Source organism: Cavia porcellus, unplaced genomic scaffold (genome assembly GCF_034190915.1).
Source record: "Cavia porcellus strain 051 isolate PalLab524CR breed Dunkin Hartley unplaced genomic scaffold, mCavPor4.1 scaffold_23, whole genome shotgun sequence".
Lineage (NCBI taxonomy): Eukaryota > Metazoa > Chordata > Mammalia > Rodentia > Caviidae > Cavia > Cavia porcellus.
This window is the reverse complement of record NW_026947506.1, coordinates 36791139-36817001: the sequence shown is the minus strand read 5'-3', so window position 1 is coordinate 36817001 and position 25863 is coordinate 36791139. Positions and strand designations below refer to the sequence as shown.

At 43.1% G+C, this 25863-nt stretch overlaps 1 protein-coding gene across 1 annotated transcript in view; it reads left to right on the top strand.

Annotated features, from left to right (window-relative positions):
- The window catches only part of Baiap2l1 (BAR/IMD domain containing adaptor protein 2 like 1), a 91167-nt gene that overhangs the window by 56975 nt on the left and 8329 nt on the right, over positions 1 to 25863 (top strand). Inside the window, exons 4-12 of the mRNA XM_013152675.3 lie at positions 7220 to 7281; positions 7381 to 7452; positions 8606 to 8743; positions 9108 to 9260; positions 11195 to 11362; positions 13688 to 13835; positions 15980 to 16187; positions 17231 to 17308; positions 19226 to 19406. Coding sequence (XP_013008129.1) covers positions 7220 to 7281; positions 7381 to 7452; positions 8606 to 8743; positions 9108 to 9260; positions 11195 to 11362; positions 13688 to 13835; positions 15980 to 16187; positions 17231 to 17308; positions 19226 to 19406 — 1208 coding nt within the window. The remainder of the gene's footprint in view (positions 1 to 7219; positions 7282 to 7380; positions 7453 to 8605; positions 8744 to 9107; positions 9261 to 11194; positions 11363 to 13687; positions 13836 to 15979; positions 16188 to 17230; positions 17309 to 19225; positions 19407 to 25863) is intronic.

The window sequence follows — 25863 nt, the reverse complement described above, 5'->3', positions numbered from 1 at the left end:
TTGGGAGATGACCTGCAGAGGAATTTCTTAGCTTGTTTTTTCTTCTTCGTAGGAGAAAAAAAGGCTTGAGGGGTCTGGAGTTAGCTAATTGCTGTCCCCCTTCAGATAAAGTTTCACTGAAGAGGCATCCTTGACAGCCAGCCTCCTCTTAGAACAACCACAGGAGCGCTAGGTTTATTTCACTGTTGGCCATTTTCCCCTCTCCATCAGTCTGAAGCTGGAGGGATTTTTTTTTTTGAGTCTTTACAATAAGAGCTCCTAAAGATAAACTTATAAAAAAGAGAAATCTTCCCTTTATTTTGCTGTTTGGTTTTTTGAGACAGATTGAGATATTCCAGGGTGGCTTTAAAGTTACTGTGTGCAGCCCAGGCTGGCCTGAGCTCAGCAGTCCTCTCACCTCAGCTTCCCAAGTGCTAGGGTTACAGGAGTGTGTCACCATCCCTGGTTTGGGGAGCTTCTGGGAAGGAGCCCTTTAGACCTCAAAATTTTTAGCTCAGGCCCCTCTACAGCAGTTTATCTATTCCATTTAAGAGTTCCTACTAGTTGTGGCTCCCACACTGGTTTCTACTCCTGGTAAACTCTGGTTCTCTATTTTTCAGAGCAGAGTCTTCACCCTGTGAGCTTAACTGCCTAATGAATCTACAGAGTTGCTGTTTCTTGGTTTATTCAGCTGGAATGTTTGTGGTTTAAGACATGGTCTTGAACTCTTACTGAGGCAGTTCTGCCTCTGCCTCCTGAATAGCTGGGAATACAGGTGCAAGCTACTACGCCTAGCGTTTAGCGGAAATCTGACTGTTTAGCTTGTTTTTGTTTTTTTTTTTTTATAAGAAAATAGTAACCTAAACGCTTTATATGTTGGAGCACAAACCAGAAATTCCCATGCAATAGCCAATAGTGTTTCATGTTCTCTAATGGATCCATCCTGATAGAGTTTATAGCAGAGGTGGAAGGTTAGTAAATTAGACTGATGTGTTGCTTATTCTGTTTAACATTATAAAAGACAGTGGGTTTGAGGAAATTCCAGTTTACTCTCTAAGCATTCCCTGGGTTTACCCTACTCTCTTACATAGTAGGAGGTGGACGTTCCTCCTTTGGGGACCCTGGGAATGCTGGAGAGGTTAGAAGTAGTGCCAAGCTAAGGAGTAATTGGCACGTGGCATTCTGCTTTTAGTAGGAGCATTGTCTGTTTCTTTTTCTTTTCTTTTCTTCTTTTTTTTTTTTTTTTTTTAACATATTATGGCTGTGGACTCCTGCCATCCTAGGTACTTATGATTTATTTACTGTCCTTGTTCTGTAAGCTTTAAGAATTCTGAAACACTTTCGAGTATACAAATTTGTAGGGTATGAAAAAAATAAACATGGTGGCTAAAGTTAGACCCTAGTGTGTGGACTTTATTTCCTGAAAATAAGTATTTACTAGAGAATGGCTTGTGGAGTGTGGGGCCCATTGTGATGAAGAGTGTCTGGCATCACTGGACAAATACATGTGTTACTTGTGTCTGAATTCATGCACATAAGTGACCTAGGAACTAGGTGGTGTGTGTAGGTGAGAATACCAGGGTTTTGTGAAATTACACCAGAAGAGATTGAATGACTCCCCGGTTGCACATAGGTACTAAGACGCCTGTCTGACACAATCACCTCTTTCTGCAGATGCCTTGCCCTTTGCTCATTCTTGTCCCTAGAGTTTTTGTGGGTGCTGATGGTTAGAGCAGCCTACTTTCTGATGATGTGTCTAATTGTTCTGTCTTACAGTACCCGGCTCTTTTATAGTCTCCACAAATAGCACCTCTATCATCTTCCTAAAGATTTTGTGTTCTATTACTTAGAGACCCGCAGGGGCTTCTGATCCTTTGTGTGTGTGTGTGTGTGTGTGTGTGTGTGTGTCTTTTTGAGACAGTGTCTCACTATGCAGTTCAGGCTGGCCTTGAACTCACTTTGTACCTCATGCTGGTCTTGAACTTGCAATGATTCTCCTGCCTCAGTCTCCCGAGTGCTGGGATTACAGGCATGAGCCACCACACCTGGCTTCTGATCCTTTAATATGAAAAATCAAAGGTTGAGATTATGGCTGTAACTTTGTTTTCACTTTCAGGTCTTGGACTATATTGATTATTTTCCCAGAATGAGGTTATCCGAGATCTTACTATTTAACAAGAAGAGCACTGAATTATTTTTCCCACCAGCACTTTTTCCTCTCTTACCTCTTATCAATGAGCACTGGTTTCACCACCAGCATGAAATCATTTTACTCTTCTCCACAAATGAACGAAATGAATTCAGTAGTGCAGTAAATAACTGGGTTGAGGGCAAATCTATATCAGAAATATGAGATGAAGGCGAATAGTTTGGAACACAAGATCTTAACTTTCAAATGCAAATTTTCATGATTGGATTCCAGTTATACATTTTTAGCAAAATCTCTTGATATCTAAGTGATTTTGTGTTCCACAAATAGCAAATGTGGATACACAGTGTTCATTTTTCTCCCATTTTTGTGTAAATTTGATTGTCTAATGAAGGTATTTCTATGCTGCTTAGTTGATATTTTTTTCTATTGCTGCTAACAAGCAGTGAGGAGGGTGACTTCCACACTATGCAAATGTCTTGTTCCGTGTTAATAATTGCACCTTAAATTTGCACCTATCAATGATTTTTACGCCATAGTCTTTACTGTGATGATCACAGAACGGTGATTTTTTTTTCTAGCTCTTACACTTCTTCCTCATATAATTGTCACTTGATATTCTGCTTTTAGCAAGAGCATTCCCTTATCCCCTATTTCTTTCTTTGTTAAAACCTATTATTGCTGTGGATTCTTGCATTCTTAGAAGCTACAGTGATTTATAATTTATTTACTATCCTTCATGATTTTGGTGCTCAAACTGTCGTACTTGACCAGTCCTAGCTTCTTCGGGCTGGCTGTTGTAATATCTACCCCTTGTTATTTATTTTCTTATGAACACAATGGTAGAATAGTTATTTACCCATTTAAGTATTAATTAGAACGGTAGTTGGTGAAGTAAGAATAAGTTAGACTTTTGGAGGGGTGTCCTGTGGTTGGTTTGGTGTCATCTGGGCTTGCATATTATTTCCTCATGCAGCCTGTTACTGACCTTCCTGGGGAGTATCTGAGAATGGGCCGCCACCCTGAAAGCCTCAGAGCCTTTCTTCTGTTGGTCATATGTGCAAACTCAGTGCAGGGAACTCGAATCTAGAGGGTACACTCGGTCATGTGATACAATGTGTACTTTGCTTTTACTTCCATTATATTTTCTTCTCATTGCATGTGATATTTGAAAAATTGTCAGGAAAATTCTATCCTTTTTCCAGTGACATTTGTTGCATTTCACTGTAATCTGCACAGTGTAACCAGAGACGAATAATAGATTATCTTCCACCCAGTTGTTTTATCATCCAATTCCACTTGTAGTAACATGTAGAAAGTGCCTTGTGATTTGGTCATTATTCTATGCTCTCTGGAGATAAGTGTATTGTGATGATCTATAACAAGATATAAGTGGAGAGAATCCTTCTGTATGCTTGATGTTTGGCATATGTTCTGTGCAGCTCCAGAGCTTCCACAGTCTCCCCCTGGATCACATACATTTCTACTGTGAGTTACTGAGGAGCTGTCTAGTTAGAAATGCATTAGTAGTCCAGTGGGGTTAAGGGTGTGGTTCAGTGATGGATCACTTGCCTAACATGTGCCGGGCCCTGAATTCTGTCCCCAGCACCAAAAGGAGATGGGGCCCAGTGATCTCTTCATGCCAATAATATCAACATTTTAAGTCCATTTTTAACATTTTTAGCCAGATGCATATCCTATTTGGTATTCTTCAAAATGTTGGACATACTTGTTCATAGTTCCTAATAATCAGAGTGATATCACTATAAGCTACTATTTGAATTTTGAGAAACACTGACAGTAAACATTGCCTTTAGTTGAGTTCCTGGCTGTGAAGTATGGCTAGGTTTAATTCCCTCGAGCTGCGGTTGTATCTGAGTGATACGCTGGTTGTTTGGCATACCTGCAATCATGAGTTCAATTTCTAACACAAGAAATGCTTTAAATAACAAATTGCTGGGGCTGGGGATTTAGCTCAGTGGCATAAGAACCTGCCTTGTAAGCAGGTGATTGTGGGTTTGATCCCCGGTACCGATAAAAAAAAAAAAATTGCTTTCGTATCGCCACTTCACAATATAACTTATTCAAACTGAGTCACAGCACTGCAGTTGCTGTGAGTTTCTTCCCAAAATGTTGGTTCCAAACCTGAAGGGGAGAAAGGGAAGGACTGGCGCAGTGTGCACAGCGGCGTGGCTTCCTGTTGGGGCATGCACTTAGTTCTGCTCCATTTGAATCTGGGCTGTGCTTTCTCAGCTCCACCCTTGAATGTTTTCAGAGTTTTCCCTTTGCAAATGTGATTTATAGAAAAAGTTAGTTACAAGACTAAACCAGTAGGTGCAACATGAAGTAATACTTGCTGTATTTAAGATTAAACTTCTGCAGATTAAACAGAAACGTCATTTTTGTATTTTATTTCAAGATATGCTTTGGCAGCTTGCATAATCACAGCCAAGGTGTGTTTTTTATGACTGAGGACTCAGTGGCTGCTGCTCTGAGGCTGCCTTTGGAACTCCACGAGCAGTAAGGGACAAGAATAACAAGGTCAAAGGTTCCTTTCCTGCTGCAGTGAATGGGCTGTTTCATGGAGCCTTGGCCTGCGGCAGCAGAAAACCCAGGAGCAGAGTGCAGTGCAAGGGGCGGTGCGCAGGGGCTGGGCTGCAGAGGACACAGCACCGAGTTTAACAGGTCCATATCCACAGGCGCTTCCACAGCAGCACACTGGGCGCTTCTCAGAGCTCACTCTGTAGGTTGTGGAAGCAAAGTTCATGAAAGGGAACACAGTCTGAGAAACAAATGTGATTGCCTTGCTTCTAGCCTGAATTGCTCTGAGGATTTAAGCCCAATGATTTTTAGACATTTTTTTTCTAAGTAGATCTGACTTGCCAAAAATAGAGTGCTTACTTTTCAAAGAATTGAAGTGGGTTTTGTTTTCCATCTCCAACAAGGAATTATTTAGGGGTTTAAAATAAATATATCTATACAATTTATTGGTATTTTGGTATCTGAAATGTCTAAATGATAACCACATGACATATTAATGTAATTATATTCTTGGCCATGTGAAGAATTCCTGTTTGTTTGTTTGTTTGGTACTAGGGATTGAACCCAGGGCCTTTACATTGAACCATATCCCCAGCTCTTTTTTTTATTTCAAAATAGGATCTTGCTAAGTTGCCCAGGCAAGACTCAAACTTGGGAGTCTCTTGCCTTAGCTTCCCCCCATGCTGGAATTACAGACTTGTGTCACAAGGCTCAGCCTGTTTTGTTTTATTTCATACTGAATTTTGGGTCATCGTACTTAAGGATGTAGAGAGCGTCTGAATTTGATGGGTGAGGCCTGAAGTGTGGGGAATGATTCTGCTCTTGTTCTCACTGACCCAGCAGGCTGTCCTGTTAGAGCTTAGGCTGTAGGATGTTTCACTCTACCTCACCAGGTTATGTACGTACAGGATATTCTCTGTCCCTATCATCATTCATGGATGCTATGGCTTGTCACCCAGGAGCCACTTTGTCAGGAACACCATGGGGGGAAAACAGGGGATTAACCTACTATATTTGCATTTAGAAAGATTCCTGATACCTGTGAAGATGACCTAAAAGAGGACACACCACGTGTCCATAGAGATAAAACAGGTTTGACCCAGGCAGAGAGTCCACAATGGGAAAAGAGGACCTCATAAGGGCCCAGCTGGCAGGGTTTATGTGTGGATGGGAAGAGACCCCGCCCTCCCCCTGGTGAACAGACCTGGATGAGACATGTCATTCCCACATGTCTCCTACCTGGTCAGGAAGGGAGACAGCCTGGGAAAGGCCAGCACTGTTGTTGCCTGAGGAAGGAGGATGAGTAAGGGGCATGTCCCACCCTAGAGGCAGCCCACACAGTGACACGCTGCCATGCACTGCAAATGAGTCTCCTTATGGTTGTGACACATAGGTGAGAGGTTCCCCACCCTGTGACTGGCTGGCAACCACAAGCTGGGGTTAGGGAATACCCATAGCCGATGAGGTCACTTGTACACGTGAGACATGAGGTGCCTAATGAAGTGGATGTGTTGGATGAAGGTTGGATTTCTGAGTAGGAAGATGAGGGAAAGGGCAGGCTGAAGAGTCAGCTGTCTTCAAATGCTCCTAAGACAAGCCATGCTGGAGTCACCTGTGTAGGGGTGTAGCAGCTCAGGACAGAGTCTGCGCTGTATATTCTCTTTCCCCACATTATACCAGTTCTTTGTTTTTGTTTTTTGAAACAGAATCTCACTATAGTTCAGACTGGCCCCTTGCCTCTACTTTCTAAGTTCTGGAATGACATTTGCCAGTCTTACTGTTGTTCATCCTGTCTTTCAGCTCACCAGAATTTTTTTTTCCTCTGGCCTCTGACCAGCAGGGTGATCCACTAGCACCCTCTGGTGTTGCTGGGTGTGAGTGGTTCCAAATGATTCTCTATATTTCCCACCAATGTCTTTCTCAAAGAAAAGTGTGCCACCAACCACAAAAGAGATGAACCCTGCACCCCAGTGGGTCTTACTACCACTTTCTGACATGAGACTCCTTTGTCTTGAAATATTCTCCTCTGTCTCACATGACTGTACCATTTCAGAGAAGTGATGTCACCCCAGGAAATCCAAGGCAGAACGCTAACCCTGCTGCCATGTTCCCTAGTATTGATGTGTTCCAGAGCACTTCAAGAGCTCAAATGAGAAAAATGGCCACTTTCTCTTGTAACTGGCAGATAATCAGGTTAAGGATTAGATAAAAATAAATCATATAGTTCCTATAGTTAGTTACTGTGATGAGTGAGGAATCTTTGAATATTTCAAAAAAATAAGAATATTTCATAATTAAATCAGATACCTAGAACCTTAGGGAACAAGTAAAGGAAAAAACAATGAATCTGAAGACAGAATGGATATTATTGAGGTCGTGGAGTAAGTTTATTCTCAGCTGTTGCCTCTGGAACTCATCCCTAGGGACCTAGTCCCATTCCTGATGTGTCTCGGGGCAGAAGCGTCCTGCGTTTCCTTCCACCATGTGCTTCCCTTCCTATTTTTGCAAACTTGGCTATGGCTTCCCTAACATGTCTGATTTTGCCCACAGGCCATGTCCTCATAGAGATTTCGAGCACCCACAAGAAACTCAATGAGACCCTTGATGAAAACGTATGTGGACTCTTTTTATATTTGCAAAATGTTTTTATTTTTTAAATTTTGACAAAGCCTCAACGCTGGTGTAAATTTTTTACTTCCTCTTGTGAACAGTTCAAAAAATTCCATAAGGAGATCATCCATGAACTGGAGAAAAAAACAGACCTTGATGTGAAATACATGAATGTGAGTGCACAGTTTCCTCCACCCTGCCCTGCCAGCCCAACTTACGAACTGGAAGAGAATTTTCCCACTGTGGTCCACAGCAGCAATGGGGGTGGAATATGGTATTGTTACAGGTGTGGATGTGTGAAGGTCCCTTTGGGCTCAGTGGGCCTGTTTTTGCTACCACTTGGAGTCTGCATTAAAAGGATAGAAACAAATGTTGCAGAAAAGCTTGCTGCTTCTGAGAGCACTGTTTTCAGAGCACATGGCTGTGAGGCAGGACATGTGTGTCCCTATTCTGCAGCTGGTGCTTTCACAAACCACTTTAGGATTTGAGTCACACATGGGAGAACTAGGGTCCTCTTGCCCATCAACCACCACCGTCCATCTTAGGGTTCTTCACTTCTAGCGAGGTACCGGGCTGTTTCCATCTTCCTCTTCTGCTGTAGAATGCTTGCCCAAAGTCCCCTTTCTTACCAGGATTCCCCCATGGCAGCAAGCAGTAGGGTTTACCCAGAACCAAGCTGTTACCAGGCCTGTTACCCAAATGCTACACGTACGTGCTGTGTACGTTACCCAATTTTTAACTACTACCAGCACCTCAAGACAGATACCTTTATTATCCTCACTTTACAGATTAGAGGGAAAACATGAATTTTAGAGAATTTAAATAATTGCTGAGATTACACAAGTAATGGGAGCTGTTAGTCTTCAGATGCTGTGTTCTTAATATTCTGCTATATACCAAGAAGCAGCCCCCCTAAAATGTAAGCAGTGTGAGCAGTTTATGCCATCTTTTAAAATTTACATCATAAAACAACCAGAAACATGTGATTTAATATTTTTTATATATTCATCAAAGCATTTATTACCCAGCATCCAAAAACCACTGAAGAAAGGAAGAATGAAAGAAAAGAAACCACTGTCCTCCGAGAGCTGCCCTTCTGGTCCATGGCCTCTGGTGTGAACAGGGAACCTTAGAAGCAACAGCCCTGCCATGATTAAGTTGGATGGAGAAGGGTGGGTGAGGCGTGAGTGTGAGGGCCCCGCAGGATAGGGCCACGTGGAGAGCAAGTGTGTGAGGGCCGCAGTCCCACACAGTGGCAATGTGAGCAGAAGCAACTGCGACAGCATGGTTGGTGCTACAATAACATAAACAACACTGACTTTACAGGCAACTCTTAAAAGATACCAAGCAGAACACAAGAGCAAATTAGATTCTTTGGAGAAATCTCAAGCTGAATTGAAGAAGATCAGAAGGAAAAGTCAAGGAGGACGGAATGCACTAAAATATGAACACAAAGAAACTGAGGTAACGTTTTTGGCCATATTCCCTTTTCTTTTGCCGTTGGTCATTGTCTGTACAACTTAACAGGACACTTACTTCTGTCATTCTGTACTTTATCCCCTTGCTGTTGTACTGGGGCTAAACGTAAAAATCAGCACTCTGACTTGGGAAGAGCAGAAGGCTGCAGAGTGTTATGCAGTTAAGATAACTGTTCTGTAGTCTCCTAAAAACGTTGCTCAGTTCGGGTTACAACTTGGTCTAATGTTTATCTTTGTTTAGTGTTTACTCCATTATCAAAATAAGCCAATGTAAAGGTGGCAGAAGACAGATGTCAGGCTGTACAGCTATCTGATGCCTCATGTCGAACCTATCTGTGTTATTTTCCTAGTATATAGAGACTGTTACTTCTCGCCAGAGTGAAATCCAGAAATTCATTGCAGATGGTTGCAAAGAAGCTCTGCTTGAAGAGAAAAGACGCTTCTGCTTTCTTGTGGACAAACACTGTAGCTTTGCAAATCACATACACCATTATCACTTACAGGTGAGTGCAACAGAATCAGTTCTCAATAATTGAGAAATGATACCTTCTTCCTTTTCTCACCTGAGTCAGCTTTCTGTAGTCTGACTTGCCTTTAGCAGGGCCAGCTCCTGGGTGTTCTGTGTGCATCTGGAGGCAAGAGGGATGTCACTGGCAGCTGTGCCGCACACCACACCCCCAACAGGACAGTTGATCCTCTGCTTTTCAGGTTGTCCACTCATGCTTCCCTCAGCTGAGTGACTTAGTTCCCTCCTCCTATCACAAGCAGCTGTGAGCTTAGAGCCCAAGAGCTATAATACAACAAGGGTTAAATTTCTCTTTTTAAAAAATGTATGGATTCTCCTGGGCCTGTGTAAGAATCTAAAACTAGCACTAATTGACGCCAGCTATTTAGTGTTGCTTCTAATAAAGTAATTTAGAGAATCATCTGCAATATGAGAAGCTTTCCAAGAATTTAGACTTAAGTTCCTCTCTTAAGCCTTGGTCTTATGTTTATGCATGCATATGTTATATATTCTAGAAAATACTTAAGATCTAAAATTGTTATACAAAAGGAAAAACTTACCATATTATCATTTTTCTCCACTATGTGTCTATACTAGTTAAAGCAGTGCTTTAGAAACTTGTTTGCATGGTAAAGGCCTCCTTGCAGCAGACTTGTAGCTTCTGAGGTGTAGAAATGTCCTTGAATCTTCCTTTCTATGACATACTCCTCTATATGATGAAGCAACTATGGCTATTTTTAGTTATTGGCAAAGTCTTTCTTACCTATAACTTCGGTTCCCAGTTAGCTTTGTAGAATGGTACAAACCAAGTCTACTTCTTTCTTTATTGGAAGTTTCTGCAGTTATCTATTAAGTTTTTTTGTGGCTTCTTTAATATCCCTAACACATTCTAGTACTTTCTGTGGCTCTTGGATGAAGCAGGCCCAAGCACTTGGCCCACAGGGTTGCAGTGCCCCAGTTTGTCAGAGTAAGAGCCAAGGCTAGAGATGGTATCAAGGAAGGGCCTTCTCTCTAAATCCATGGTCCCAGCAACCCATGCCAGACCTAGCATTGGGTAAGAATGGGGTGAATGCCTTGCACGGCATTTCAGGAGAGGCCCCTCCTTCTCTCTTCCAGCCATATTGCTATTCTGGAAAAGGCATTCACTGGAAGGCTACAGGGCCTCTGAGAGTCCTATTGCCAGAAGCAGAGCTAGGCATGTAGGAACAGAAGAGCCACCTCAACCTCTAGCATGTGGGTCTCAACTGTGCCCTTTCTGTCTGCACTGCAGCCCAGCTGGCCTGCAAAGCCTCAGCCTGTAGCTGTGTGTCTCCCGTGCTCTCTGATGCTGCACTACCTGTAGTCCGTCAGTCATGTTGATGGATTTCCTGGAACAGAATCTGATTCACTTGTCTGACACGTGCATAAGTTTCTCTGAGGTCAAAGAGGCAGCTCTCGGGCCTCATCTATGATGGAAACACTACTTTTTGAGGGGGTGGGAGGAAGAGACGGTGTCATTTCTGGGGACACCTGGAAATCGTAGGCTTCATACAGATTGCTAGATTGCTGAATCCTGGGGCAAGGGATGGCATACTGGGAACTGAATCTAGCACCTCACACATAATAGGCAAGAGCTGTTTCACAGAGCCACACACCCAGTTCCTGGATTGATTTTTAGTCATTTATGATCCTCACACTAATTCTAAGTTCTATATTTGCACTAAGTGGGCAGGTAAGCTTCTTGAGTGCATGAGCCTGCGTCCACCTCAGCAAATGAGATATAGCAGCTGCTCACAGATGCTTAAACTGCTTGCTGAATTACACTCTAGCTCCCACCCTTCTGATGGTAAGCCAGTACTACGTTCAGCAATGTTATCAGTGACATTATTTGATACAATGTTGTCAGTTCTTCAATGTGCCTTTGTCTTTATGTTGTTTCTTTTGGATTTGTAGTCAGCAGAATTACTTCATTCCAAACTGCCCAGGTGGCAGGAAACCTGTTGTGATGCCACCAAGGTGCCAGAGAAAGTCATGAACATGATAGAAGAAATAAGGACTCCATTCTCTACCCCAATATCTGGGACACCTCAGCCATCACCTATGATCAAGAGGAGCAATATGGTAGGAACCAGTTGCTCGTCTCAATTTCAGTTGTGTTTTTACCAATAGAGTTTGGGCTAAATTGAGGCCAGAGGATCAAGGCTGCCTGGTGTGAAATCATGAGCCTTTCTTTCCTACTCCTAAACCTGCCTTCCTCACCTTTACCTTTACCTTAGATTTGGAATTAGCTTTGCAAATGTTTTATATTACTCTTAATGCTAATATCTTTATTTTAGAAATATTATTGTTACTGTTTTTAGCTGTAATGAATCCAACTATAAATTTATTTCCAGTGAAGGAAATAGATGTCTTAAGAGAATAGAGTGGTAAACCCCAGTGTCATTTATCATAAGTCGCTTCAGGCAAACAAAGTATTCAAGGTAATGAGGCTTTGTAGTTTGCTGTCATTTGACCCTGGTCTTTATTACTGTTCACAACACATGGAGGGTGGTCTTTGGACCCAGCAGGCAGTTTAAACACATGGATCCCTCATACCTGTCTTTGACTTTAAAGTCTAAAGAAGGTGCTGTCAGTGGACCAGAAACACTGCAGGAGTCACTAGAAGAGTGAGTCAGAACCAGAAATGCTGAAGGAGTCTTTGAAGGAGAGAGAAGCAGGATGGGCACGTAGAGGATCAGAGTGGGAGGACCCTCAGCCCCAAGCACATGGGATGCAAACCTGCTCCTAGGAGCAGTGAGGGCAGAGTCACCAGACCAAGTTGGAGAGGAACTGGACCATCCCTTTATGTAGCCAGTCACTTTCTTCCCCTTGTGCTACATGTGCCAAACAACAAGCTCAAAGAGTGTATAACCAAGGGGCAGAGCATGCTCCCAGAAGCTGCCCCGCCTCCTCCCCATGTCACCATGGTGGTCTGTGGTTGTGAGGATAGACCAAATACAGTGAAAAGAATGGGGACTGCCACAGAATGAGGAGGGACAATGGAGAGGCATAGACCGTGAGGAAAGCCCACAACAAAAGCAGCAGCTAAATGAAACCCAGCTTGACCAATATTAGAGGCAACAGAAATCTTTAGAAGAAAGGCTATTATGTTCACAACGAAGAATCCACAAGGGTTCTTGGGAATTAAAAAGTGAATTATTATTTGTAGTTGAAATGACATATGTGGAATTTTCTTCAAAGTAATGCAGGCAGAGTTTGGGAAGGTGGGTAAGGTTATGCATGAAACAAGGTTGGCTATGAATTCATTATCATTGAAGCTAGGTGTTGGCTTCAAAAAGATTTCTTATGCTCTTGTCTCCTACTTTTGTACATTTGAGTTTTCTAAAACAGAAAGTTTTTATGTTTTGTTTTTTAGTTAGTTTCTTTTCCTTCACCCTTGCCTCCAAATACCATCACCAATAGATGGGCTTTTAGAAGAACATAGCTGCTTGGAAAACAGAGCCAAAGAATTCTCCCAGAGCACAGTACAAAGATAGAGAAAGCTTTTTTAAATAAGGCAGATTGAGGCATGGATGATTTTCACAACTGCCCACTCAGTGTCACCACCTGGGTGATCAGCAAGGCTCTCAAATCTTCCTTGCCCAAAACCAGAGAACTGGTTTTCTGACCCTAATCCTGCCTTCTCCAGTCTTCTTCACCCAGTAAGTGGCAGCCTCATCCTTCTAGTGACTCAGACACAAAACATCATCTCTCTCTCTTAAACCACAAAATTCCATTGGCACGTCCCCTTTTTGCCTCAAAAGCACACCCCAGGTCCACCTGTGTCCTGCCCCCTAGCCTTATAAACACTGTCATTATGGAGATTACTGCATTGGCCTTTTGACTGGTTGTTTAGTTGTTTGTTTGTTTGTTTTCAGACAGGGTCTCAATATATAATTCAGGCTATTCTTGAACTTGCTATATAGCCCAGGCTGGCCTCAAACTCATGATCCTTCTTCCTCAGCTTGCTGAGTGCTGGGATTATAGATGAGCACCGCCACACCTAGCTTTTCTGCCTGGTTTTGAATTGGCTATAGGGATCTAACATCTGCATAGTTAGGGCTTCATTTGAGAATGTTAGATGGAGAGAAGCCTGAAATCTTTTTAGTGGGGAGGAATTCTACTTACAAAGAAAAGTGATACCAGATTTCTTTTAGCAAAACAAGATGTCAGAAATTAGTGGAAGAATAGTTTCAAAATTCTGTGGAAAAATTATCTTCAATTTAGATTCCTATAGCCAAGTTGCACTTAAGCAGGGGCCTATAATCAAGAGACAGAAAGCACATTAATGGTTGCTGGAGAGGAGCTGCTTTGGGGTAGGCGGATGGGGTAAAAGTATGTGATACCAACCAGCCCCTTTCATTGCTGTGTTACTCTAAAGTTAGACTAATAAAAAATTTTTTACAGGATGAGAAAGAGTATGACTCCCTTTCTAACTATTCACCAAAGATGCCTCCAGCCACTTCAGCCAAAGACTATACCAGTCCTTTAGTTGATATGTTCAATAACCCAGCAACAGTTGCACCAAAATCAGAAAAGATAAATAATGCAACAGGTAAGACATCTAGTTTGATGTTTTTGTTTGTTTTTAGACTTTTGAGATAGGGTCTTGCTAGGTTCAGGCTGACCATGAGCCCACAGTGATTCTCCTGCTTCATTCTCCCAAATGCTAGGATTATATGTACCACCACACCCAGCTCTTTGATTTTCAAAGGTACCTTTTTTAAAAATTTTTAAAAAGTAAATACTTGAAATTTAAAAGTTTGTTAAACATTTTGCATAAATGTAAGGGGGAGATAAATAAACAGGTATGATAGATATTGTCTAGATCTGGTTTTGAGTATCTTACGCCTCCAGAGATCTAGACTGGAAGACATTTTGACAAGTGAAATATTTCCATGACCCTTACAAGTTCTATATACTGGTGAATGCTTACAAAGAGTAAAGCTGCTACTGAAAAGTACACATGCTGATACTCTGAGATTCTTGGGAGGTTGAAGCAGGAGATCTCAAGTTTGAGACCAACCTGGGGAATTTAGCAAAACCCTGTCTCATAGTAAAAAGAGCTGAGAATGAAGGTCAGTAAGAGGCCCTGGATTTAGTCGCCTATACTGCCTATACAAGAAAAAAAAAAACCCTGAAAAATGTCAGTAAATAATTGGAATAGAATGTACATAGCCTCACACTGTATTCCATATTTGGTGACTATAATAAAAAAAGGTTTTCAGTAAAACAAACTAAAAGTTCATATGACAAAATTATGATTGCTAATCTTAGCAACAGGCTTAATTTGAAATTTCATCAGCATTTTTCATCATCCCTGACAAGGTGTATCTCATGCTAACTACTTAAGTTTCTCAAGTACTGACTGTATTTCAACCAATCAGGACCAGTTACTATTTGTAGACATTTCCTGCTTCTCTTTTTAGGCTCCACTCTTCCAACAGTCTGTAGCACCCAGGACCCTCAAGACCTGTGTCATGGCTCTTGATCTGCCTGTGCAGGGTGTCATAGGCCCTTTCAGTATGAATGTGGCTGTGATCAAGTTGTCTGCTGGCAAGAGCTTACAGATCATAGCATTTGAAGCTGTCAGACAAAATATAAAAGATTGCCAAAATGGCAGTAAGGATTGCTGTAGCTAGGGAAAAGGATAGCCTGTAGTTATTGCTTTCAAAGGAAACAATGAGCTGGGTAAGAAATACTGTTAATGTATCTAATACTCTGTAGCCTCAAATGACTCCAGTTCTTTTTGGTAAAAGCTAAGTGAAAATTACTAGTGAGTTCAATATTACTGAGGTAATCAGAGAGTGGCAGGTTAAGGAGACAGCAACGTTTATATTGCAGTTACTAAGCTGTAAAAATAAAGCCAAGGGGCTGGGGATTTAGCTCAGTGGCATAAGCGTCTGCCTTGCAAGCAGGCAGTCATGAGTTCGATCCCCGGTACCGATAAAAACGAAAAAGATAAAAAAAATAAATAAAGCCAAAAGCAATCTTGCATTGCTTTGTATTAAATGTCCATCCCAGTTTGTGTTTCCTGTAGTGGGAACTGTTAGCCTGAGGTTGAGCTGAGCATGACTCTCAGCAGCATAGAGCCCACAAGAGAAGGCTGTGGGCTTGGCTTCTACAGAGAGTGTCTGGTGTGCCTCTTGCTGGCTTTGTGATCCTGACCAGCCTTGGAACTCTCTCAGGCTGTTTCCACATCTGTCAGTGTCAAAAGTAACTGTACCTTGTTCTGTGTGGAAGGACAGCAGAGTTGGTCGACTGGCGGTTCAGTAGAGGAACCTCAACTCCTCATCCTTTCTATGCTTGAGGAGAAAAGGCAGAATGTCCACGTTTCCAGTTTCCTTCTCGTCCTCATGGCACAAGACATTGGCTGGTTTGAGCTATTGCCTCAGTTGCCTTTTATTTTATTTTATTTATTTATTTTTTTGAGACAAGGTCTTGCTAAGTTGCTAAGCAGCTCAAGAAACTTGGGATCCTCCTCCTCAGCCTGAGATTACAAGTAGGTGCCACCGTGCCTAGCTGCATCCTTCTCTTAATAGGTTCCCTGCAGCCACAGCCTTCCTCTATCACAATTAGAGTTTCCATTGTGTGTGTTGGGGCAGGATTTGGGAGTGGGTATTTTTCTGGAGTTGTCCCTTTTGAACTTCTCTGTTGAACACTCTGAAAAGCCCTTGCTGCCACATTTCGCTTTAACAGACACTTCAGAAGATGCGAGTTTACAGAGATCGGTTTCGGTTGCCACTGGACTGAACATGATGAAGAAGCAAAAAGTCAAGACCATTTTCCCACACACTGCTGGCGCCAACAATACCTTACTCAGCTTTGCACAGGGCGACATCATCACGCTGCTCATCTCCGAGGAGAAGGACGGCTGGCTCTATGGGGAGCATGATGGCACCAAAGCGTGAGTCACCGTGAGCCCTTCTGCACAGGGTGCACACCAGCCTGGCTTCAGAGTCTGTGCAGTTCAGTTGCAAAGTGTCAGTGTACTTCAGCTGAAGCCAGGTTTATGGTGCAGTTAGCCGGACTTACTCCATGCCAGGCTGACTTTGGTGTATTTGTGCAGATTCAGATAAGTTTGGTATAGAATAGATCGTTAGATCACATGACATCACCTCTAATAGGGCTTAAATATTTTTGTGTCCTCTTAAAATATGTGGCACTTGCCAGTGGTGATGCCTGCCTGTAATCAGGGCACTGAGGAGACAGGCAAGAGGATCACAAGTCTGAGGCCACCCTGGGCTGAATAGTGAGTTCAAAGCCAACTTCAACTACATAGGGGCTCAAAAAACAAAAATAAATAGTAACTTTTGATTTCTCAGGGGTAATGTGCATATTAAGTACACTTTAAAATTTAAGATATAGGGGTTGGGGATATAGCTCAGCAGCACAAGTACCTGCCCGGCAAGCGCATGGTCATGAGTTCGATTCCCAGTACCAAAAAAAAAAAAAAAAAAAAAAAAGATTTAAGGTATAATTTAAATGTCACCCTCAACATTTCAGCCACTGGTATGCACATAAGCCTTGTGGTCCTAGGTTTTCAGTCTGTATTCAGATACATAAAATAAAACTAATATAAAAATAAAGGAGTTAGATGTGTGCTGGCGCATGCCTATAATCCCAGGAAGCTGAGGAAGGAGGATTGTCACAAGTTCGGGGCAGTTTGGGATACATAGTGAATCAGGCTGGCATGAACTACATAGTGAGACCCTATCTCAAAAAATAAATATAAAGGGTAACCAAATAACACGAATGCTGTATGCAAAAGGGCACATTATTATGTGGATGTGAAGTGCACTTACATAAAAGCTCCATTTCATTCGGTCCACTTAGGGACCTTCCTGACAGGCCTGCCTGAGCTATGCTACAGATCCCCCTTACTGCAGGTACTGCTTCCACCTTCCTCTGATGCCACAAACAGGCCTCTTTCTCACTTTTCCTTTGCAGGAAGGGTTGGTTCCCGTCTTCGTATACAAAGTTGCTGGAAGAAAATGTGAAGGAACCGGTGACTGTGCCCACTCCAAGGTAGTGAATGTGACCCAGGACACATGTGGCGTCATGTCTCATCATAGCCCAGACATGTAGCAACCCCGATGTGAAACCTCAGGCCTCGTGGAGTAGACACCATTGCAGCTCCATAGAGATTTCCGTGGCCCCAGCCTTTACTGGCCGTCTACTGAGAGGAGAGTGACCCAGACCACTTGCTCTTCGCCCCACTCCTGCCTGCTCCCTGCTGTCACACTCAGAGCTCTCAGCCCTCATGGTCTCCATCTTTACCTTCCTCAGTAGCCCTTAACACTGCTGAACGCTGCCATTTCTGCTCTCCGCCTCAGGCCCCTTCCATCTCCTCTCTGCCCACTGCTTAGACAGTGCTGCTCCTCACGCGGGATCCATCCTCCGTCCTTTCCCTTGTCAGTACTTTCTCAGCCATCTCACACACTCCATGGCTCTGACTACATCAGGGCCCTCAGCTGGCGCCTTTGTGCTGATAATCTGTCTATTTTAAAATTAGCTGTCAGGTGGAAGATTTAGCTCAGCAGCATAAGCACCTGCCTGGCAAGCACAGGCTGTGTTTGATCCCCAGTACTACCAAAAAAAAAAAAAAAGTTGGGCTGGGGATGTAGCTCGGTGGCACAGTGCCTGCCTGGCAAGCACAAGGTCCTGAGTTCAATTCCTGGTGCCAAAAAAACCAAGTAGCTGTCACTTAGAGGCTGTCCAAAGTACTTTACCTTGACTAGCCCACTTCATTCTCACAATCATCCCATGAAATAAGCCCCTACTTTAAAACTGAGGAAATGGAGACATGAAACATTTAAGTTGCTAAGAAATAACCTGGGAAGAGCTCTTCTGGGCCTGGGTATGGGTTCAGATGTGCATTGGGTGTATTTAGATGTGTATCAGGTGGTTGTAGTGGGCTGTCCCTTGGGCCCTCAGGAACTGGTCATCCTTACCCTAAACTACTCCATGCTTGCTCAGTGTTCTTGTCTTGGATTAACGCCACCCCCCCACCCCCGCCCGCAGTGCTGACAGACCCCAGAATACCACGAGCAATGTCTCTTAGGTCCTCCCCTTGTTGGAGTCTTCATCCCTAGTGGTATGGCTAAAGTGCCTTTGTGTCAGAAAATTTAAAAACTAAGTATCATTTTTAAGATTTAAAAAATCTTAGGGCCCAGGGCTTTAGCTCAGTGGCACAAGTGCTTGCCTAGCAAGCACAAAGTCATGAGTTCGATCCCTGGTACCAAAAAAAAAAAAAAAAAAAAAAGGATTTAAAAAATCTGAGTCTTAATCAGGCATGGTGGCACATGCCTATAATCTCTTGGCAGCTGCTCAAGAGATTGCGGCAGGAGGGTCACTAATTGGAAACCAGTCTGGGCAGTTTAGCAAGATGCTGTCTCAGATGGAGCTCAGTAAAAGGACAGCCCCCAAAAACAAAAAATCTGAGCCTTAAAATTTTTTATTGTAAAACCTTCAGAAGGAAAGGAGGATGTTTTGTGGACCATGGGGGGGCGGGGCGCAGTTTTTAAGTTACTAGTTTTGAAAATCAGCACTTATTAATGGAAACAACTTGATTAAAAAACTGTCACAATTTTGAGGCCCATTGAAACAGTTTAATGAGAGAAATAATATTTTAACTTTAAATGCTCAGTGCTTGCTCAATTTTTTGTTGATATCCTTAAATTACTTAACAGCCAGCCCCTAATTAAACTCATTTTCGTTTCCTGTCTTGTCATGCCCTTTAAAGAATTTCTTTTGAGTAGACGTTTATAATCCAGTGAAAGCATGACAGTGCTTTGTGTAATGTGTATGTCACAGTCCCCTTCTGCTGCACACTTTTTGACGGCGGCCTCCTGTTACTGTAGTCCTTGGCCGTGGGACGTTTGGGCACTGGGGGGCCAGGTGGCAGGACTGTTGTCTGACTTTGCTCTTTATCTTGGCCTCGAGCCCTGCCCCGGTGAGAAGCATCAGCACTGTGGACCTGTCTGAGAAGAGCAGCGTCGTCATCCCCCCGCCTGACTACCAGGAGTGTCTCTCCATGGGGGCTGCTGCCAGGAACCAAGCAAATGTTGCCAAAAACACTTCTACGTTCAGAGCTTCGGCATCTAAACCAGAAACCAAGTCTCCTGTGAGTATATGTGGCTTGCTGCCCTGCTCTCCTAAGGCACAGACCGTGTGCCCACATGGGGATAGGGATACTTTCTCCTCAGCCCTTCTGGATTCCCTTCGTCTGCATACACCTTTACCCTCCCTAACTTCAGGTCTTTGTTTTTGCTGTATCTTGTCAGTGACTTGTTTATTGGTGGTAGGTAGTTGTTGGCTACATTTTGTTAAGGCTTTCATCTCCCAGCCTTTGGTCACAGCTGTGGTCTTTCAGTCATTTAATGCCCTTCTCTGCATTGTCTTCCATTTCCTGTTGTGTTCTGGAGAGGCCTGAGGTCAGTGTTTGCTCTGTACAGCCAATGGGTGAGCACTGTGCATGGACTAACCGTAAACTACCCTAAGGACAGGAAAGCTCACAGGCCTGAGGTGCACCGCATCCTTCCTGCACCAGCTGTGGGGCTCTGTGGGCCCGGCCAGTGTGGGGCTGGAGGTGTAGAGACAATAGGTCAGGTCCTGGTTCCTTAGGAGTTTGTGTCCTGGTGATGGGAAGCACACGAAAAAATAAGCCAAGATAAATTAGAGATGAAAGCCTTGCCCAAGATGAAAACAAGTGTGGTGACAGTGGAGGAGTAGATGTGCCAGGGTAGGTTTGCAAGGAGTGAAGACCCAAGATGGCGAGGAAGCAAGTTGGGCCCATAGGCACGTGCTGAAAGAGCAACGCTTTCTGAAGAGGAGAGGGCAGAGCACGACAGTGTGCACAGCTGTGCACATCTCTGAGGAGGTGTTACTTCTACTGTACTGTCACCTATCATTTAATGACAGGATTGGTTCTCTGAGATGTGTTGTTGGCTGTGCGTGATGGCACATGCCTGTAATCGCAGCACTTGGGAGACTGAGGCAGGAAGATCACTGCAAGTTTGAAGCCAGCTTGAGCTACATAATGACTGGAAGGCAAGCGTGAACTACGTAATGAGACCCTGTCTCAAAAAAAACCCAAAAAGCAAAAGATGTATTAGTGATCTTGTGGTTGTGTGAGCATCATACAGTGTGCCATACATGAAAGCTGTGATCTGTATAGAACACACAGTCGTATTTGAACCTATCGTTCATGCATCACGTGACATACATGGCTGTAAGTAGTTAGAGTTGACTGGGGTGCTAGTGCTGGCGGGGGTGTCATGGATGTTTGCACAGGCAGGATTGTGGTGTCCCAGGCTGCAGAATCCACACTGTGTAAGGAGGCTAACAGAAACATGAGTGGGCTGGGGGAACATCCCCTCCAGCTGCATCATCACCAGAGGAGAGAGGATTGGGAGGAGCAGAGGTGGGGAACAGGCTGGACTCCTGAGGGTGCACCCCCGCGAGCAAGCATCCCAGGACCAGGTGGAATGCGGCCTGCCCGGCCTCTGCTCCCTCCCTCCCTTTCCTTGCTGGCTCCCCTAGACACTGTGGTAGCCGGGTACAGCAGGTAGTTTTAGTTCATATTCTTTTATTGCTTATCTTTTCATTATTTCAGCTACTGTGAAGACCTTTCTTTAGCTGTGTAGCACAAATACAAGTACCTGCCCACTTCACATGGGGTGTGGCTTCACAGCTCCACTGCCCTCAGAAACAAGTGACTGGTGGCCTTGTTTAGGAGTAAGCAGTGTGCTCCAAGAGTCTCTCAATTACATGAAGTAGGCTTTCCACTAAAAAATGTTGTACTTTTACCAGGAGCCTTAAGGAGCTTGGAACGCCCATGTTCTGAACTGCTAATGTTTCAGTGGTGGTCACCTCCTCCCTAGGCTACCACTGCATGTTCTCGTCCAGGAAACAGGAGCTTCTGAAATCTCAGAACATTTTGGGCTTCTCTTCCTGGGTGAGGACACTGTACATATACTGTTTATACTTTTAATCATTTCAGTTTACGCTAGGTACAGTGGACCCTTGATTTATGAACTCAGTTCATTCACAGAGCCTGGCTATAACTCAAGCTGGTTGTAAGTCAAGACTATTTTCCCATAAGAAACAATGGAGATGCCCATAATGTGTTCCAAAACTCCCAAAATGCCACTTAACCAGCCATTTCATTAAAAGGAGTTATATAACGTGCATAACTTACCAGAACACCAATAACTTTCCTACATATTCATCAAAAAGTTATAAAATGTGCCTAGTTTACCAGAAACAACAATTTCACACTGTACTCACCATTACAGTTGGCTTCTTTGGCTTGCAGGGAGGGAGGGTGAAATTAAGGAGAGTCCATAAGAATGTCAGGAACCTGGCCCTTGGTGTCCCTTTTCGCCTTGAGAGACTCTGTAGCCCACTAGCACCTGCTCTTCAGAAAACTCCTCACTGCCATTCTTTGTTGCTCAGCCAGAAGCTGCTGAAGTTCCTCTATAGACAGGTCTGCTGAGCATCCCTCCTCCAGGTCCTCAGCACCACCACTGTGTACCTGCAAGCCTGTGGACTCTGCTATAGTGACAGTGTCAGCTGAAGGCTCTGGGTCCTCAAAGCCTTCAAAGTCTCTGACCTGTATAATTTTAGGCCACACTTTCTTCCAGGAAAATCTCAATATCGTCAGAGGGACATTGGCCCAGAATTTCCCAATAACCCCACATTGGAAAGGATGTTTAATGTTCCTTCCAGAACTCTTTAAGGGTTAAATCTGTATCTGAGACCATCTGGAAGGACTTCAGAAACAGTTTCTTGGTGTGTAGCTTCTTAAAGTTAGCTATAACATGTTGGTCCATAGGCTGCAATAAAGGAATTGTATTAGGTGGGAAGAACTCAACTGAGAACCATGGGAATTCTTCAGCCAGTTCTTTGAAATCTCATGGTGAGCAGGAGCATTGCCCATGATGAGGAGAGCCTTGAGTGGTAAACCTTTGTCCTCTTGATATTTCTTAACAGGACAAAAAACCTCCCTGATACACTCAAGAAAAGGTACTGTTACCCAGGCTTTTGGGGGTTTTAAAATTTATTTTATTATTTACTATTTATTTTGTCTTTTTTGGGACAGGGTCTCTCTGTGCAATTCAGCCTGGCCTTGAATTCACTTTGTATCCCAGACTGGCCCCAAACTGGCAGTAATCCTCCTGCCTCAGCCTTACCTAGGCTTCTGCAGTAAATCTTCACATGACCCCAAATCCATCCTACATGACTTTGTTTTCTGAACACTCTAGGGGTCTCAGAGTGATAAACCAAGAGACACTATCTTGAGGTCACACTCATGTTGGTACAGAGCAGCAAGGGTAGCCTGTGCTTCGTAGGCTTGTGGCCTCCAGGCATTTTCTTCCAGAAAAGGCCAATTTCATCACAGTTAAAATCTTGACGAGGGCAAAAGCCATATTTGTCTGTGTCACTGTTTTGAAGTAGTATATGGAATTCCAGCAGCCCTTTTATCAGCACTGGCTGCTTCATCCTGCCTACTTGCATTGTGAACCCAGGTCTTGCTTTAGGATTGTGACCCCACCCTTGCTGGCACAAAATGTTTAACCATTACCACTCGTTGATGGGTTATCCTTTATGAGATCTGCATTTGTAGCCCTAGCTTTCTCACAGATTGTAGACTCAAGCTATAACCTGCCATTTATCCACACTAATAACAGGCTTTCTACTTCATCTAACACTGTCGATTGACACTTACTAATTTGAGTAACATCTTTAGTAACACCAGCTCCTTATCCAGATCTGTTCTCTGTAAGTTTGTCAGATGGTGGATTTCAACATGCTTTACATATTAGTGAGATTGGTCACATGAACACCACTCATATTTCTCCAGTTTCCTTCTTTTCAATTGTGACTGCTTGCTTTCCCTTCCTCTTCTTCCTTAGCTTCTTTTCTAGCTTTTGGGGGGCCATTCTGATAGCAGTAACCATAGTGATTATATAAAGCACTGACCAAAATTATGTCCACAAACATACTCCTTTGGGCACAGACTGGTGCTTGGTGCATTCACATACACTTTTCTGGCATTGCAAGTCTTTAGAGCATTTGGGTCGTAACTCAAGATTTTGGTCACAAGTTAAACCTAAAATCCTGGTGTACCCCAAGTTGTTCATATGTGAACCAGTCATAACTCAAGGAGTCCACTGTATCTGACTCCAAAATTTATTTTTTCAAAGAATGACACATTTATTGGAAATAGGGGTTCCTGTTCTATCCTCAGTAGTAGATGTCAAAACTGGAGAAAACCATTTGTAAGGGCAAAAACATCAAATGCTAGTTCAGTAAAGACTTAATACATTTCAAAACAGTATTCAGACTGTTTAGACGGTCATTCAAAAGTGGTCTTACAGAATTTCTAAAAACATTAGAAGTTCATTCTGGCTGAGGAAAACCTTTGACAATTGCACGTCATAAACTTAGAATATAGAGAACAGAGGATGTGTTGTTTCAATGTAACCTCTGAGTTTGTAGTACTTTTCCTGTCTGTTTTTGTTAGGTTTTCCACTTTTTCATAACAGAAAAATTTAAATATACATGAAAACAGTCTTCTGACTCCACTCCTGGCTTTAACAGTGATCAATTCACCTACCAGTCCTACTTCTTCTCTACTCCACCCCGCAGTTCAATTTGTAACTAATGCCAGACATCAAATCATTTCATCTGTAAAGATCTAAGGCTCGTTTTTTAAACATAATCACCCCCAGTTCAATTTGTAGCTAGTGCCAGACCTCAAATCATTTTGTCAGTAAAGATCTAAGGTTTATTTTTTAAACATAATCACCCCCGATTCAACTTCTACCTAATGCCAGACCTCAAATCATTTCATCTGTAAAGATCCATGGCTCATTTAAAAAACATAACCACAAGAGCAGTAATTCCTGAACACTATCAAAAGGTCACTGTACCCATTTCAAGTAGTCTCATTAAACAGTCATTTATAGTACAGTTATTTGAATCTGGATCCAAGTCAGCTTTGTATTTTGTAATTGGTTCAGAAGTCTTAGGAATTGTTTTCTATCAACAAATCTCTCTTTCTGTTCTTTCCTTGCAATGTTTTGTAGAAAACCCAGGTAATCTGCCCTGGACGAAACACTTCTACCTAGTGTTCTTTGCTGCAGCACCTCTCCACTGGGCTTCTGGTAAATCAACAGTTAGATCCCAAGCCTGATCAGAGCCTGTTTTGTTTTGTTTCTTGCTCTGTTTTGCTAGTGTGTTTCATTGATATTAACACAGCCATTCTTTTTTGTGACATTAGCAGCTAGTGATGATCACCTGCTTTAATAAGGTTATGTAATGCCTTTTAAGGCAAAAGAATCTCCCCAAATATCATACCACTAAAACTACAAATGATAACACTGACTAAAACTACAAATGATAACATTGACTACCGCAGGACAGTCATCCATTTTAGAAAATGAAGCATATTTTTATTTTCAGCATTTTTACCTTGTGGATTGAGCTTGATGAAGAAAGCATGGATGCAATAGTTTTTGTTTCACAGAATTAGAAAAACCAGAGCCCAGTTTCTAAATATCAATATAATCAATGATGATAACTTATGCCTTGTCTTGCATTTGACCTATGCAACTTAAATGTGACCTAGCTTCATTTTTAAATCTCTGTTGACTGAATGATAACCAGCTGTCAACATCAGGGGACGCCTTGAAAAGTGCTGAAAAAGGTGGAGGGTGAGGATGGGGACGTGCCCGCCCTTCCCTCCTCCCCTCCTTCCTCTCTCGTGGGCAGCAGCCATGTGCCAAACTTGGAGGGCCTGCTAGAGGTGTCCTGTGCCATGGCCGCTAGGCCATGTCTGGCCCCAGGGAAGCTACTATCACTTTCCCACCCTCCTGGCCTAGGGCCACACTGCTCTTCATGGAAGGGACTCAGTCCTGCCCTGGGCAGACCAGTTCCATAGCCGCAGGTCCCTGTCTCTGTGTCCCTGTTTCTGTCTCACAGATTAGAAACCTGTTTACTGTTTCATTTGGGCAGCTGTTCCTTACTGGCTTCAGGTAAGAACCATCAAAAGCAGCAAATGAATAATGAAAACAGTGGCGTCCTTGTATGGCTCTTACTGATGGTCAGAAGTGTCCATGGAAGAAGTGGTTACCCCTGCTGACGGGGAAGGGGCTGGTACCTTCATTGAGGTCATGTAGACGAGTGTCAGCAGCTGATTCTCATGGCAGCAGACTCCTGTGATCCAGCTGACCTCTGTTGGAATGGGAGGGATTGCAGTGGCGCAGATGAGACCTTCACATCAGCAGCACCCGTTCCGCAGTGGCTGGCCAGCTCACAAAACAGATAATAAAATCCATGTGGCATTCATAACTGTACGGTTCTTGACAAAAAGGAAAGTATAAGTTTGACCATAGTTCCCTTGTGAAAACTAAAATAGCTATCTTTACATCTGTATTTTAAGATAATTCTTTAACACTTGTTTTGCTTATAAGAACAATTCAAGGATTTTTAAATACTTCTTCCTAAAATTTTAATTATTCACTCACTTCCAGGATAGCTGCTGTTAACATTATAGAAATATGATTAGATATATA